General features: G+C 47.0%; 1 protein-coding gene across 1 annotated transcript in view; it reads left to right on the top strand.

Moving 5' to 3' along the window:
* Nucleotides 1–17270, top strand: part of LOC144175765 (uncharacterized) — a 419826-nt gene that overhangs the window by 360481 nt on the left and 42075 nt on the right. Inside the window, exon 5 of the mRNA XM_077704781.1 lies at nucleotides 12294–12443. Within this exon, the coding sequence (XP_077560907.1) occupies nucleotides 12294–12443 (150 nt within the window). The remainder of the gene's footprint in view (nucleotides 1–12293; nucleotides 12444–17270) is intronic.

Below are 17270 nucleotides of genomic sequence, written 5' to 3'. Positions count from 1 at the left end.
ACTTTAATTCAATCCAATCCAATCCAATTCAAGCCAAGCCAAGCCAAGCCAATCCAATCGAATCCAATCCAATGCCCCTCGCGAGAGAGTGTTCGCTATCGGAGAGGAGAGGGGGTGAGCGGAGAAGAGTGAGGACGCCAACGACGACGGACGCACGCAGTAAGGACAGGGCCGCCGACAAGAGGTGCTCTCAGCGTCGCATCTAAAAAACAAAATAGTCCGCAAAAGAACGATAATAAAAAATAGCGAAAATACGAATAAAAAATAGCGAAAATGAGCAAACCTTTTATCCCTGCATTTCCACAAAAATACAGATTTGGCGGAAGTAACACCTTTAATCGTTACAATAGGGTAAATTGAGATAATTTGTCGAACAGAATTTTGGATTTGGGCTTCTTACACGGTGAGGTGAGCGATGTCAGCAGCACTAGATGAACGATGTGGGGCTGTCTCCGCGTAACCAGTTACAAGTTAGGTGGTGAACGGCAGTGACAATCCAGCGGTGACCGGCGGCTGTCACAGGCAAATGACCCTAAAGGTTAACACCGACGACTTACAACGGCGCAGATCGGCGCTGAACAGTTTGGGGTATACCTACAGTGGGGATGTAAAGCGCTTTCAGTGTTGATATGTGGCACAAGAGGCTACCTATATTGCGAAGCTAGTTAGTTCGTCGTGGCCACGGTCGTGGCCTTCCTCACAAACGTTTAGGGCCCTTTGCCTATCACAGCCGCCGGTCAACGCTGGATTGTATACCGTTCACCACCTAACTAGTATACGCGCAGGCAACTCCACGTCGTTCATCCAGCGCTGCTGACGTCGCTCACCTCTCCTTATATAATAATCTCCTACCCGATGGAGCACATCGCGTTTTTTTAATTGTGCTCCCGGAGAACAATTAACATTGTTCTCCCGGTGCATTATGTGCTCCCGAAGCACATAATGCACAAGGCAGCCCAGAAGTTAATTGAACTGGTGTATGGGTGCGGCAGCGCAATCTAGGAAAGATGGTCTTGTGGCAGAAAAAATGAAAACCGCTGTGATTTCGTATATTCACCGTTTATCACACGGTTTGAACAATGTTGCCGGACGTTACGGGGTTAGAGCACTTTTTTCTGTTCGGAATAAACTTGGCAAGTTGAAAGGAATGAATGGTGGAAAGGAAGTTGAATGGTGGAAAGGAAGTTGTCCGACCAGGAGTCTGACAGCTGTTGCAATGTTAAGCATGCTTCGCCATTTGTCCCGTGCAACACGGGAATTGCGCACTCATTGCCATTATCATGTGATAACGTATATATATTGGCCAGTCAAGCAGGTGCATCAATGTTCGACTGATGGAGCACCGGAGGTCACTCAAGAACAACCCTCATGCCCATATCACTCGGCATTGCGCGACCCACACATATAAGGACCAAGCGCAATGCTGTCCCCTTTTTGAAAATACCAGCGTGTTGTGGTGACACAATCACCAATTGACACGTGAGATAATTGAAGCTTTCTATATGAGAAAGCTTCATGTAGTGCCACCGACGCGTGTGTCAGCCACGCGTCGGTGGCACTACATGCAAAGGAATTTCTGTTCTTATCAAATGCATTAACTTAGCTGGAGCGACGTCGTGTGTGTCTTCTCTTTGTGGGTTGTTTGTTGAATATGTACAGTGTAATCTTGCCTTTTTCGAATCGTAATCCTGTAACCTTTGTGTTTATCAAACCGCACTTTCGAGGGCACGTGTTCATTCTGAGTATATATTTGTGTTTATGCGTAATAAAATCAGTGGCGAGTTAGCGCCGTCGTGTGTGTCTTCTCTACTGTCGTCCCGTTTGAAGCGCTACTTAACGATGTATCTCTTCAGGAGGGACTTGTTTGCCATCACCAGGGCTGGCTCGCAGTCACCACTTCTTCATTTTGTGTTCACACTCATGATCACCGGCGCTCCTTCTGTGGATCATGGCGAGCAATCTCTCTCGGTCGCCATCTTGCTGTCTGCAGGCTCTTCTCCTAATTAAGGATGCGAGTGTGAGAGTGCCGGTCAGTTTGTATTTCATGATGTTCAAAGCGCGAAAAATATCCAACGGACAGAGTAAGGGACAACAAACAAGCGCGTGTTTAATTCTCTGCCCGTGGTCCGTCTTTGCGCTGTGGGCATAAACGAATAAATGAGCTGGGACTCGACGGTTTGACACCTCCTCGCTACGGTCTTGCAATATACACATACAGGAATCCCTCGTTACAACGAAATCAATTTAGTCGAAATATCACTTTATTCGAAATTTTTTCTGGTACCAACCCAAACACATGCATTTTAGGTCGCATTACTCGAAGCGTACGAAGAGCTTGACCCGCTTATAGCAAAGTGGCGAGCGGAGATCGGCGACGACTCAGTGGCGAGTCAGGCTATCAACATGGCGGGTCAACGCAAGCTGGTCTTTCCCCGGCGGTTTTCTCGAGCCGGTCACGATCGATTCGCTCCATCTGACTTTACACAAACGGTGCAAATGCGTGGTAGGGTCATTGAATTTTGTTCCTTGACATTGGTAAAAGGCGTGGACGCGACGATGCGCGAACGCCGACACCCATAGAATCAGCAGTGTCGTAGACAGCAGGGCGCCAAAAAAACCCTTTTGTCGCGAACTTAACGACTGCACAGCTCGGGGGAAAATAGCCCAGTGATGATACAAAGCCCCCAGTGCAAAACGCGCCAGTTTTCATGATTGCGCTCAGCACCCTCAATGGGCGGTTAACCGTTTTTTTAGCTCAACCAACACAACCACCTCCGTTCGCGGCGCTTTCCAGCGCGAAACTCTCGAAGCGTTTTGTGAAGCCCGCACGCCCCCTATAAAAGTGGCCACTGCCACTGCCACTTTTATGTGCGGCGACCGCATTGCTTGGCCAAATTGGAGCAGGCATAGGGGGTTGCTCGCGCTCAGGAAGAACTTGAAACAGCCAAAGCCTTTTTTGCACCTCTGAATAAAGTTGTGGCTCACTGAATACATTGTGCTTTGATTCCTCACAGCTGTGGCGCAATTAAAGCTCAAATGCTTCAGTTTTTCTCGAGTTGTCGCTAATATCGAAAAAGCGCTAATAACAAAATATTGGTAGTCCCGCTGGCTTTGTTATAACGAGGAATTACTGTGCATCTCTGGTTAACAACCCCGCCATCCGCGGATCCCGACCCTCATCATAACATTAACGAGCCCCACGAGCCTCATATTTCGCTCTGCATGGAAGTTAGCTTTTTATGCAAATGTAGCAAATTTTCGCGAGGTTCTTTATTTGTGTAGCTATCGGCAGGCTTTTTGCTTTCGCTGTTATTTGTTACTCATTCAGCGATTCGTAATTGTTGAAGCTTGGGGCGCACAAGTTGAAAACACGAAGACACGCGCGAGGGAGGAAGCTAGCAGACTGAATGAACGAGCGAGCACATCATGGAGTCGGAGGATGATTGATGACTGGCGGAGACTGTTTAGCAGTGTGTAATCGACGACATCTTCTCTCGTCGGGACTCGCTTTAGCACTGGCCCTATTAGGCCGATCGAATGAGGCTAGCCGTCCCAGATCTGCAGCAGGCAGCCTCGGCGCAGCGGTGTCAACCCAGCAGGAACAGGAGTCGCGCGTCCATTGACACGCTCGCGGCGACAGCAGCAGCAGTCAGTGGAGCGTGACGTCGCATCGCGCTCTGTCGCCTCGACGCCCGTCGGTGGAGCTCGCACTCGCGACCGTTCACTCTTAGCCCCACTCGCTAATGCGTTCTGCTCGCCGATACGCCCTGATGCCGACCGGAATCCACTTTACTGCGAATCAGTATACCTCTACCAGCGAAAGCAATTTTCGTGTACGCGTCAGCAGAAGACACCAGCCTAAATGAAAGAAATTGCTGGCACCACCAGGAATCGAACCTGGACCCGCATAGAGAAACGGAGCCAGAGCCCGTCGTCTTCTAAGCTGCACCCACACGAGGAGGCGGTGAGACAGACGGTGGGCTCAACGAGCACAGCGGCGGGTTTGCCACCTGCGCTCATTCAAAACCGTCGTGTAAAGTGCAGACCGCATAATGAATGATAACGCCGTTCACGTGGTTTTGATTAGCGGCGAACGGAACAGGGGCTGCGGAGGGGGAGGACGGGGAGGGCCCCTCCTTGATGGCGACACATGAGACGAGAGTGAGGAGGAGGCAGCGAGAAAGATGACGCCATAGCCGCGCGCGCCGCCCTCCTCTTCACCCTTCGCCAGACGCTCCTCTCCGTTTTCTTTCTGTCATCGCTGCGGCGTTAAGTCGTTTCTGCTTTCACTCTTTGTAGAGCCACGTTTGTGAATTCAAGTGAGGTCACATGGGTAATCGTTGTCGGTGTCGTTTACAACTTCGCAGTCCAACCACCTTCATGGCGTGGATTGGAGTCAATTTATTTACCTTTGCTTTCGTGATCTCAGTCCGCCACGATTAGCTCATGATATGGTTAGAATTTTTCTATTTTTAGGACTAGACAACACAGTTCAATATTACACGGTTGGGACAGCGTATACTATAGGGTGTTGTGCTCTGGGTGGATGTAACGTCAAAGATACCCCCGGCAGTTAGGTTTTGAGTAGGCATCGGGAAAATCGACATTACCGCTCATCAGACTGGCGGAAGGGTAGGCGGAGAAGTAAGGATGTTAGGTCACGAGTATGGTCACTGCAGCAAGCAATGGCTGTATCCGTCTCAGCAGCACGAGGTACGACTCCTCAAATAATTTCTGGGGTTCATAGGGGGTTTCTCGCGCCCGGGAAGAACTCAAAGAAGGCTCGAAGGAAGGCTCAAAGAATGCTGTTTCTAATGAGGCCGACCTCACCTCTTCCCGACGGTTGATCCCGCGAATCGTGTGCGAGAGATAATTGTGTGCTAACCATTAAAAGGGACACCATTGACGCAAATTTTAGTTTAAAGGCAGAAACGTTTCGGCTTTTGATCCTGGATGTCAGAAGTCAGCCATGATTCTGCGAGCATGACAATGTCAGTGTCGTTATCTTCGAGGAGACACACATGCGATAGCCTCTTTATTTGCGAGGTGGGTGCTTTGAAATTTTGCTGGCCATTGCCAGTAGAATGGCCATATTGGGTCGGTTTGTGCCGCTTTGTTGTGACGACAGGGTTGAAGAGCAGGGAAGGCCCATACCCCCAAAACTCGAAACGAATACTTTTACATCATCCACGGATCCGGGTTCAGGGTGGTGGATAGACTTTTATTATCAATTACCAATTTATTAAAATTGGTTTTGAACGTGGCGTTGCATTAGTGACCACAAAAGTGTGGAACTTTCTGCGCCAGTAGAGCTCGTGCCCGAATCGATACAGTTTAGGTGCGGCGGAGCATTAGCGCACCCAGGATTTTGGTCTAGGGGGGGGTTTGAAATTTTCACAACAAATATAAAATGTGATCATATATAAATGCAAAAATGTAAAAGAACAAATATAAAGACAAATGTAAGTAGTACAAAACAATAAAATATATAACCAGAAAGAATAAAATATAAAAAAACTATAAAGAGCAGCCGAGTTTTTATTATTTTTTACGCGAAAAAATTACGCATTAAATCAGCCGCCATAACCTTACAATTCGCCTACAGAAGGAATATAATAATGGGTGCACCTTCACATAAAAAAGAAGATAGTCTAAGCCATTTGCCATTGCCCAAAGCCCCGAACCCAAATTTGAAAGTAGAATTGGAAGGAAGGGACGGCGGGAGATGAGGTTGCGGAGGAACTACAATTAATGCCTTCTTCACTGGTGAAGTCAAGCCAAGAGTAAAGCACGAAATCTGTTCGTATAGGCGCCGGACAGCGCCCAGAGAGCGGCACGGAGCCCGCGACACCGAGCCCCCCCTTCGGCAGATATGCGCTACACTGGGTCGGTCCCCGCAAGCCGGTAGGCTGCTGTCTCGGGGGCGCTCTTCTTTTTGAAGCGCGGATGGAGCATATTAGACGCCTATTTTGGGCTTAAAACGAAGCAAGAGATTGTAAAATAATCCTGCCACATAGTGCATGTGAATGAAGAAGGATTTATTCGGTTGAACTCGCGTATAGGAAGGCATATAGAAGCCGCATAGGAGTGATGCCCAGAAGAGAGACGCTTGTACAGCTTGCCTGCGGGGCAAACCTTTCTCAAGATCAGCATGTTTCGCTTCAAAAGAAAACGTAATTTATATTGTTCAATCTACAAAAGAGGAGGCTTTGTCTGCAAATGTACCAGACGTTGCGCGATGTTTCCGCGCGGGATATTCCAACCACGTGAGTGCACTTGCATGCGACTGCAGAACTACTAACTATAATGTTACAAACTCACGCGATATATATAAAGGAAAACCGAACCTTTTTTTATTCAACGGAAGAGGGAGGTCTCGTACAGCGCTTAGTATTGAAGGAAAAACAGTTGTTTAAGCTTTCAAATGAAATAAAACAACTTCGATCTGATCTTGTTAGATTTGAGTTGAGGCCAGAAGGCAAGCTCGACAATACTGAGTCCCAACGTATGGGAAATTTCAGCGTCTTTTTTCTTTTTTTTTTTCTAGAAGGCGACGAATGATTCAAATCCCGTGATGGAAGTTCCGCACAGAAGTTAAGAAAGTGGTATAATCTGGCCCTACAAAAATTGTGCGACTATTTGCGGTTTAGCGTGGGCTATGAGGCGTGCCGTAGGGGGGAGGGGGGGCTACGGAATCATTTAAAACCTCCAGGGATTCTTAAGCATTCAGAAATTTCCTGTCCAGGGACACTTTTTGGGTCAGTAAATTTTTTTCTCATTCTTTCTCATAAAATACTTCAAGTTATACGCAAGTTGGTCCTCACTGTCTTAAAAGCTCGATCCTAAAAGCTCGTGCTCTAGTTTTATTTTTTAATGCCGATCATACAATATTCTTCTTCGAGATTTAACTGCGAATGTCCAATAATAAAAGCTTCCGAGACTACACACCGCGCTCGGTGAACTTCGGTTTCGGTTCGGTGGGAGAGGCGTGCGGAGGGGGTTGGGTCGACGGACATCTGAAGGGGGGGGGGGGGGGGGTTACAACCCTTAAAACACCCCCCGTGGGTGCGCCACTGCGGCGGAGAGTGGATTCGTCGAACTTCGACGTATACGGAGAAATTCCAATATTTAGTCAACACCTTAATTTGGAAAGCCGCTTTCACTACATCAGGAATACCACTGGCCGAGGAATGTTACAAGGACGCGATAGCACTACTTTAAAAGCAATTCGGACACCAGGCGCTGCTTGTGCGAAATAATATGAAAGCCCTCCTTGAATTAAAACCAGTTTCTTTATCCTCCGACACCGAGCGATTGCGACATCTGTATGACAATGGTCGAATTCACTTCCGAAACTTAAAAATATTCGGAACTAGCCCTACCAATTACTGCTGCATGCCCCGAGAGATATTGCTCCGGTCTGGTCCTCCACATCTGGTGTTTAGATATCATCAATGGTCAAAGATGGCCAGTGATGGTTCTTTGATTCTTCGCTACAACCTGACATCAACGAAAGGAACTTAAAGCAGCGCACAAATTTTTAATAATATTAATACTCTTCATTTTTCAATGATTTATTCCGTGGTTTAACGCGGTGAAGCTACAATTGGGCTACCAGGCGCGCCGTACTGGATGACTCCGGATTATTTTTGACCAGCTGCTAATCTTTCTGGAAGTAAAGGGATTTCTTGTGGAAGTAAAGTTACTTCCTTCTTCTCCTCTCATCCACAGTCTGCGCACAGAGTGAATCTAAAGGGGTCATGTAGTCAAAATACAAATTTGTTTAAATCAAAACATTTGCTGTTTTGAGTGCCCCCACCGCTTGTCCGGCACCAAACGACGCTAGTGCCATGCACTCCGGACCGCTGTCAACACCCGCTTTGTTTCTGACAGTATTTGCATCTGGCTTATTTTTATTAAAGTTGCAAGTAATCGTTTCGTGATACACTGTGTATGCGCGACAAACGGAATCACGTAAGACAATGTCGCTTACGCCTATCGGCCAGTGTCGTTTGAGAGAACACCCAAAACGCCGGACTATATGCAGCTATGACAAGCGTATATTGCGCGCAGTTCTAACAGCAATACACACTGGTGCTTCTATGTGTACTTGTACATTCGCAACTTCCGTTGGGTATCGCACTGCTATAAAAAGAATATGCATTACATTTAAGCACAAATAACTCGTTCTGCGAGCTTATAAGCACTGCCTAACTTGCGTTTGTATTTGTCAGCTTCAGCCAATCGCACAGCTGCGTGATATGTTCTAGTGCGGGAAATAAGCTAGTTGGTCGCGTGGAAACTTCCTTTTCTTAAATTTTATAGCCGCTTCGAGTGAAGTTTGCGTTAGAAGTGGTGTCAGCGTTGTTCCTGGGTTGGTTGGTTCTAGTCCTTCGAGAATGACAACGTGGGTGATATTGCTACACTGTCAGAAGCCTTGGCCAGATCTAGTGCCAGGATTCCTGCCGTGTCTAGGCTATCTGAATAGCTGAAGGAGGATATCATGAGTGGAACGTCCTGCTCTGAAGCATGCATATCATTGTGTTTAGAAGCTGCTGTGTGCATTGGATGGGCTTTGTCAGCCTTGCCAGAATGATATGCTTCGTTAGCGTTCCCAAGCATAGCATTAAAGAGATGGTTCCAGGTTTAAGGGTTTGGCCAGTTTGGGAATAAATACAACATTTGTGTGTTTCCATGACGTGAAGATGCTCCCTTCTTTCCACCATTGGTTGTAGAAATTCGTGATGCCGGTGATCATCCCGACCTCTAGACCCGGGGCCGCCGCTGAGGGAAGTTTGAGTACGGCCCGGCGTGCCCCTGTCTCGGTTATTTCCCTGTCAATCACATAATTTGGTTGCCCTCTGTACGGTGGGAAGGGTGGGGGCTTCCAGGGGGGAGGCAGGTTTTCCTTTTGCTCTATCAAGTCGCCGTGCACTGCCTGCGAAGGCTTGAATTATTTTAGTTATTCTGCGTGTTTGGTCTCTATTGCTGTGCGTCTTTTCGCGCCGATCATACAATATTCTTCTTCAAGATTTAACTGCGAGTGTCCAATAATAAAATCTTCCGAGACTACACACCGCGGTCAAGCGGATCAAGCAAGTCTGAGGAGTTGCCGAGTTTTTCCCATGCCCAGATTTCTTTTAATTTGAGAAGTAATTTGTCCACATTGATTTAGGAATAGGCGGGTTGAATGCATTTCTATGTCGTTATCACGTTGGGACAGTTTAATTCTGAGTTTGCGGGTGCTCTTGCGGCTAATATGTGGGCCAGCAGCTTCGGAGGGTATTTCCAAATCCAGATCTTTTGTGGCGGCTTTTACGACTATCCATTGATTTATATATCGATTCTCCATGCTGTAAGGTTTTTCGCTCTATACTCTCGGATCTTTCGGAAGTCCTCCTAGTCTGTAGGGGCTTGCTGCCTAGGAATGTGTGTGAGTTTATGTTGTGAGTGCAGTTTGTATTGTAATGTGGCCGCTTCGTGCGGATGTGTCTGTCTGTCGCATTTCATGTCCAGTATGCGTGCACCGCATGTGGAGGATGAATTTGAGGTCAGTGTAACCTCGCTGTTCGCTGTTGCTGATTCTGGTTGACATTTTCGCTTGTTCACACAATGGTTTCAGCGCTAAAAAGACGAACATACGACGGGCGGAAGGACAGGACAAGCGCTTTTCCTGTCGCCTTGCATGTGTTCGTATTTTTAGCGCTGGTACCATTCCATCAAGTATTCACCAACTCGGCCAGCTACAGGTTCTTTTCAAGCGTTAACTTCTGCTTCCGTTAGGTGACGAATTTGTGCGAGCGCTGCGTTGTTAAATTAAGCCACTGGATCGCCATTAGCTTAATAGTTTTATAGACAATTGAACGGCTATATTGAACTGTTGGCCCGTTTGTGCCATCATAAACAATACCAATTTTGGCGTTCTTTTTGTAGATATAGGTCCTGAACGTCTTCGTGTGAAATTATTTGCATTTATGCAAAAGTTTATGGTGCCTATATTTCCAACTTTGGAAGCCCAAAACGTTGTCTTGCCTGCCTGTTTTTGGCGCCTAAAACGCGCTTTTTTGATGCCTATAAGTCCGGCTTCTACTTATTGGAGGTACCTTCTCTGTGGGGCTACTTACTGTGTGGGGTTACTTCCATAACCTCGCATACAAGCGTACAATTACTCTGGGGGGGATTAAATGCTAGCTAATAGGGTTGCGACTTTGCTTATTATGCGTGGTAGGTTTTTCCTGATTTAGAGGGAGAGTGAGAGAAGCTGTCCAGATCGTTCCCTCTTCACAAAAAAGATGATTCTGGGCCGTGGCTCTGCTGCTGTTCTTGGTCGGCGCTCCCGCAGTAACCTTCAAATGGCGCTCCACTGTGCACTTGCGGCACATTCGTATAATATGACAACGAAGCAAGGGGATGTGCGTCTTCTTCCTCAAGTAACCGCCTTTTGTTAGTTTTCTTTGCTCGGGTACACTCGGCCGAGTAGTTTATAGCTGTATTGTTGAGCGTTAGTATTGCTGCACGTTCCTTAACTTTAATTTTATTTCTAGCTGTTTAGTCGAACAGACATGGTTTCAGTGAAATTGTGGTTATAGGCAAATAGAGAATGCTGATTCGAGCCAAGAGGGCGGCCAAGGGACCAAAGGATAGTGCCAAAAAATACAAAGCTTTTGTTCGCGTGGAGGCAGTATAAGGTGGGCAGAAATCAGTGCTTTACATACAGCAGATTTTATTGGACTGCAGTAGCCAGTGAAATGCGATGTCGGTATGCAAATAAACATATCGAGGATTGGTAGTTGACAGAACAAATTACAGTGACACGCTGTGTTATGCTATTACACTATGTACCATAGCAAAGGCAATACATGACAAAATATCACACTTAAGTCCAGACCGCATGTATGTCCACATATGGTTTTTCTTGCTGTTTCGCTGATTCGCGGCACTGCTGTTTTGCGCACCAAACAGCACGACCGCCTCGGTCGGTGCGGGCGAATTGCCCGGCTACAGTGAACACGGCGCAGCTCGGTGCATTCGGCGCGGAATGCAACCTCATACCGGGCACGTCTCTCTCTGCAACAGGAGCTGTTCGGAGCCGGGCGACGTCCGCGCGTCGCCCGACTGAACACGTTTACATATACAGCATCCGGAGCGGCCACAGGGATCAAATGTTGGCTCAGACTGTTTCCAGTTCTGCATGAAGCACCACGTACTTATAAATGGTTTCGCGCCCGCAGGCCGCTTCACGCGGTTCTCCGGGCGACTTCAACCACGTAATATAGTAACGTCGACTTCAACCGCAAGAAAACCCGGAATGAAAAAATTACACCACCTTCCCGTAGGGGAACCCTGAGTAGTATGCGAACCAGCCATGGGGTCGACTGAAGTTACCATTCGTTTCAGTTCGTCGTTTCCGTTGACGGTCAGCTTCGCGTGCCTTCGTTGTATCAGTATCTTCTTGACGTAGTTTGAATGAGTGAAAGACATAACACGCGTTCGTAGCACATTCTCCCGTCGAGGTTTGTAGCGCAGTGGGAAGAGCGCCACCTACCTCCCGTTGCGGCCAGAGAGTCGTGGTATCGAACCGGGCGCCGCCTAACTTTTTCTTTTTATAGTGAACTGCGCTGACGTCAGCCCAAACGCTGACGGGGCTGAAGAGACGTGCATGCGCAGTAGAGTGCGGACGGCGGACAACTAGGGAAGGAGGGACACAGCCCCGAGCTTCGCATCTAATAATTTCGGGGGGGGGGGGGGGGGGGGGTGCACGTGCCCGTTCCACCCTGGCTACGCCCCTGGGTTGTATTTGCCCGCATTTTTGTGAATGGCTGACTTTTGTTTATGACATTTGCGCTGGGTGTGCACCGGAGCTGTAACAATCTAGAAATGCGTTTAACGTGTGGTTTAACGCTGTCTTTTACGGCCTCTACTTCGTACGGTACGTTGGCATTTTGTCTTCTTGTCTCTACTCCCCTCCTATGACGGGTTGGGGGTAAATGCCCCCTCCATATTGCGCCCTTTGCCATGGAGAGAGAGAGAGAGAAATGAATGTAATCCCTCCTATGCCCTTCCTCACTGAAGGTTTCCTTCTACGAAAAATAGCAACCCTATCCGGAAGACAATCGGAAAAAAGGAAGAAGAATTCTAAATAAGGCTTCGCCATCATTGGTTACCTCGTTTTGTTCTTATCCGGAATTTTCGTATCGCGACATCAAATCGGACTGACGTGCCTCCCCACCGGGAAGGTGTTTTCTCCGCAGAGAGGTGGCGACACAATTATTCACTCCTGCACTTTTACGCAGTGTGGTTCGAGCCGACGGACGTGCGGAAAGCGGTGAAGCCGTTCCTCTCGGATGCATGGCGCCATCTCTTCGCTGTTTCACCAAACCTCGCCGAGTTGAGGGCCATGCACGCCGCCCTGGTGCCTTTGCTTGGCACTGCTCACTCCACAGGCAAGCGAGCATCCATAACGTGGCGCGTGCGCTCTCGTAGCTGTTTTAACGGCCGGACTATCGCTCCTAGGGCGGCGCATTTTAATTAACCGAAAAACCACACGTGCTGGCTGTAAGGTTATCGCGCAAAAGGGGCACATAAATTAAACGAAATCTATACCTATTACACGATCTAACGCGCCAGTGGATCCATCGGCTTGGGTATACTTCGTTGCCTTTTCCTGTCAATCTATTCACTGCATAATACGCCTACCTGTTGCACTGGTATAACCGACAGACAACAAAACATGAAGTTCTACGGCCATTGCAACCGTGGTTGTTTGGCGCTTGTGCTCCAGTCTAAGCATATTTTGGCGAGTGCGGCAAGTTCCTTGCGTCAATGTTTCGGTATCGCTTAAGTAATTAAATACTAATTACTTTGGGAAAATTATATGAGGAAACATAGGTGTAATAATTGTAACACCAGAGGAATGGCGATCGAAGCTTATCGTTTACGGTATTACAGAAGAAGACGACGAGACTACAGAAAGCCTTGAAAATTGAAAATGAAAAGCCTTGTAAAACTCATTGAAAATACGCTTAAGGTAAATATCTCCTGAATTGAGAGGATTCACAGACTCGGCGCTAAAAAGGAAAACAAAACGAGGCCTGTAATCCTTAAACTGCTTGAGTTAGAGACACAACCAAAATTTTCAAAAATTGCACCAAGGATCTAACATCTCGGTCAGCGAAGATTTTTCTCTAAGGGTACGTAATGTCCGGAAGCAGCAGTGGGACAGTTGCAAATCGAACCGAGACAACAAAGACAAAGTCAAACTGATCTTCGATAAAGTTGTAATCAATGACGAAGTGTTCGTTTGGGACGAGAAGTGGCGACAAAGTACCCATGAACAGAAATAAAATGAGTTTTGTAAAAAACGGGAACAGCCCGACCAGCCAGAGCAACTATTATAGTTAGCCTTAATTCAAGAAGCGTAGTGAACAAAACATAAGAATTAAAAGCATTTCTTCTCGAGCATTCCCCGCATGTCATAACAATCACGGAAACATGGCTGTCGTCACGAATTCCGAGCAGCGATGTCTTCCCACCAGGCTACATTGTTTTGCGCAAAGATAGATGCACTCGAGGGGGTGGTGTTGCAATTCTAGTGAGGGATGATATTCCAACGATGCCTGTGCCTGACGTTGAAGGTATTGAAGCGCTGTGGTGTAAGATTAGTGTCGGGAGGTTTGTATTTTCCGTCGGAGCTGTGTATCGCCCCTCAAATGCCGATTGCAGTACGCTGCACGCGCTGGCTGATTACACGCAACGTTATGTTCAGGAAAATAAAAATATAATACTCACGGGTGACTTCAACTTACCTTCAATAAACTGGGAAACACTAGATCACGGAACTGCCAATTCGTACAGCGCAGAAGCATTGCTGGAAATTGATTTTTTACTTTGGACTTAAACAGATTATACACGCCCCAACACGAGTCACTCAGAACATCAGCAGTATGTTAGACCTCACTTTCTTAAGTGACAGTGTTACACATAACACAATTTTTCGGGAAACAGTCACTGGGATTGCGGATCACAAAGCAACCACATGCTCTTTAACGCTATATAACCCGCAACAGGACCGACAGAAAAATATCCAGATATATGACAGGAAAAACGCGGATGACGTCAGTGTCCTCGACTTCTTAGAAGAATCTTATCCTGAATTCCTTCGGTGTCACAACGATGAAAAAATGTCAACTAATAACCTATGGATGCTTTTCAAGACCAATATTCACCACTGTCTCGTAAAATTCATTCCCCCCAAAAATTACGACCGTACGCAAATCGAGCCCATGGATATCAAAAGAAATTATACACTTAAAACGCAAAATTTGAAGGCTCAGAAATCTTAGACACAGAAGAACCTGTCATATGCACTACTCAAAACTAATTAGCGAATTGTCTCGCATGATGAAGACATCAGTGAAAAGAGCTAAACAAAAGTACTTGGATGTAACGTTAATTAACTTCATTAAAACAGCCACTCATAAATTTTGGCACTACCTCAAATCTAGGGATACTAAGCGGAGCAACTTGTTGCCAACGGAAGCCTTAGCCAAGGCTACTCAGTTTAATAATTTTTTCCGAACAGTATTTACCATCGACAATAACATTATCCCAGATAATGTGACCACACAGTGCATAGGTGAGGTACCAGGCGACTTTCCATAACGGAAGCAGGAATTCTGTCTTTATTACTCAGTCGCGATACAAAAACATCCAGCGGCCCTGACAATATTCCAAACGCCTTTCTTAGAAGGTGTGCTAAATGGGCTTCTAGATACTTACTGTTGGCATTTACAAAATCGTTACACACATGCGAAGTCCCACAAGAGTGGAAAATTGCTAAAATAATTCCAATACACAAGTCTGGTGACGCTTCAAATCCACCTAACTTTCGTCCGATTTCGCTGACTTGTGCAGCAGGCACATCTTAGCAGGCAAATGCATCTTAGAGCATTTAATACTAAAACACATCGTAACCTTCGTTCAAAGCCATTCAGTAATTAACCCTAACCAACGCGGATTTAGGAGCGGTTTGTCGACAGTAACTCAGTTAGTAGAGACTGTACATGACCTAGCCCTAACGATTGATAAGCGTGGTCAGGTCGACATTGTGTTCTTAGATCTATCGAAAGCCTTCGACCGCGTGTCGCACCGAAAACTAGTTTATAAGTTGCAAAGCATTTTCGGGCACGGCGTTCTAACGAAATGGCTAAAAGACTATTTGTCAGGACGTAACCAGTTCGTTCACTTCGAAGGCCAGTCATCACAATGTGTTGACGACTTATCTGGTGGGCCTCAGGGCACAGTTCTGGCTCCTATTCTTTTCCTTCTTTTCATCAAGGACACAGCAAAAGATATAAAGGCAACAGTGCGCATGTTCGCAGATGATTGCATCATCTACAAAGGAATACAGAACGTGAATGATCAGTTAGTTTTGAACGATGCTCTAAAAAAAAATTGATAAGTGGTGCCATGACTGGCAGATGACGATAAATGTAGAAAAAAACTGTTTGCATGACTGTCACGAGAAAGAAAAACCCTTGATTTTTTCCGTACCAAATCCACCAAAGTCTACTACAAAGGGTCAATGAAAACAAACAATTAGGTATCATTCTTCTGATCTCAAATGGAACAAACACGTGTCATACATCTCAACTAAATCTATCTCAGCGCTTCTTTCTCTTAAACGGTCCCTCCGATACGTTTCGGCAAAAACCAAGCTACTTGCATACACGTCACTCGTTCGATCTATCATCGAATATGGCGTCATATACTGGTTCCCATATACTAAGTGTGCAATAGCAAAGTTAGAGGGTGTACAAAGAAGAGCGGCCAGATTCATCTATAACAAATACCGCCGTCGTGATTCACCAACTGAACTGTTACAATTAGCTGGGCTCCCAACAATTAGCGATCGCGCAAGATACCTTCGAATAAAATTCCTGTTTCTTCTCCAGAGCAATTCTCTAAACATAGACAAACACCGGTTGCTAACACGTTCCGATACAAGGATTTTTAGAACAAAACACAATAAACAATTACTCGAATACCCATTTTACGGCGACGCCTTCAGGTATTCTTATTTTCCGCAGGCCATCAGAGAATGGAATATCTTACCCCAAGAATTTGGTGATTGTACGTCCCTTACCCACCGCGGTGGCTCAGTGGCTAAGGCGTTCTGCTTCTGAGCCCAATGTCCCGGCCACGGCGGCCGCTTTTCTGATGGAGGCGAAAAGCAAAAACGCCCGTGTGTACGACATTTCGGCGCACGTTAAAGATCCCCAGGTGGTCAAAATTAATCCGGAGCCCTCCACTACGGCGCCCCTCATCGCCTGCGTTGCGTCGGCGCGTTAAACCCTGCAACCAATCGATTGTACGTCCCTTGACACTTTTCTGTCCGGATTGTCTAATCATTACTTTGTTACTACGTAATAATGTACGCTTATTGTTTGCAGTTGAGTTTGCTTCGCGAGAAAATGTCGCATTGTGTATGTCGCAGCATGGGTCTTATCGCTATGATTGCTTCAACCGAGGCAAATGCCCCTTGCTACTCTTTTTGAAATATGTGTGAATGACCAGGTACGTTTTTGACCTTTCACTGCTGTACCCTTTCCTGCCAAAGCCTTTGTTAGGCTAGCAGTATGTGCAAAATAAAAAAAAAGGTACATAAAAATATACGACCCTACCAAGTTTGCCTGTGCGCAGGCGTGAGCGGAAAAGTTTATACTCGTTTGCGCGCCTCATTTGGCGCAAGGGAAATTTGCCGCATGTCTTAAACACAAGTAGGGGGAGTATTTTAGCAGCAGGGCTGTTCGAGCTTTTAGTCCCGCCGCGGAGCATCGCCAGAAAACTCAGCCCAGCCGAGCCCACGTGAGCGTTCGCCACGTGAGGAGCGCCCGGCGTCGTCCAGGCTCGCCCGTGGGCTTGCGCCGCGTGAGGAGCTCGCAAAAAATACAGAAAAATACCGAGTGCGCGTGATGAGCGTGCGTTTCGCGAGGACCGAGCCGTGTCGGTCAGCTCGACCTTCGACAACACTCTGCCCAGCGCTCGCGGCGTCATATCGCCGTTCTCCTCGCCCGTTCACGTGCGTTCGCGCCTGAACTAAGGACAACAGACAAACTACACTGCACTTCATGCTGCAGATGCCGAATTCGTGGGGCCGGTTGCCTCGCGTTCTAGAGTGTGCGAACGCGGTCCACTGGGAGATCTGTGAAAGCCCGCGGACAAAACGATCCGGGCCTGCCAGTCATGGACAACTTTCAGCAGCAAATTGG

This window comes from Haemaphysalis longicornis, unplaced genomic scaffold, assembly GCF_048455015.1.
Source record: "Haemaphysalis longicornis isolate Haplotype H1 unplaced genomic scaffold, Haemaphysalis longicornis Haplotype H1 scaffold_3, whole genome shotgun sequence".
NCBI classification, from domain to species: Eukaryota; Metazoa; Arthropoda; class Arachnida; order Ixodida; family Ixodidae; genus Haemaphysalis; species Haemaphysalis longicornis.
The sequence above is the reverse complement of the archived record's forward strand: the minus strand, read 5'-3'. Positions and strand labels throughout refer to the sequence as shown.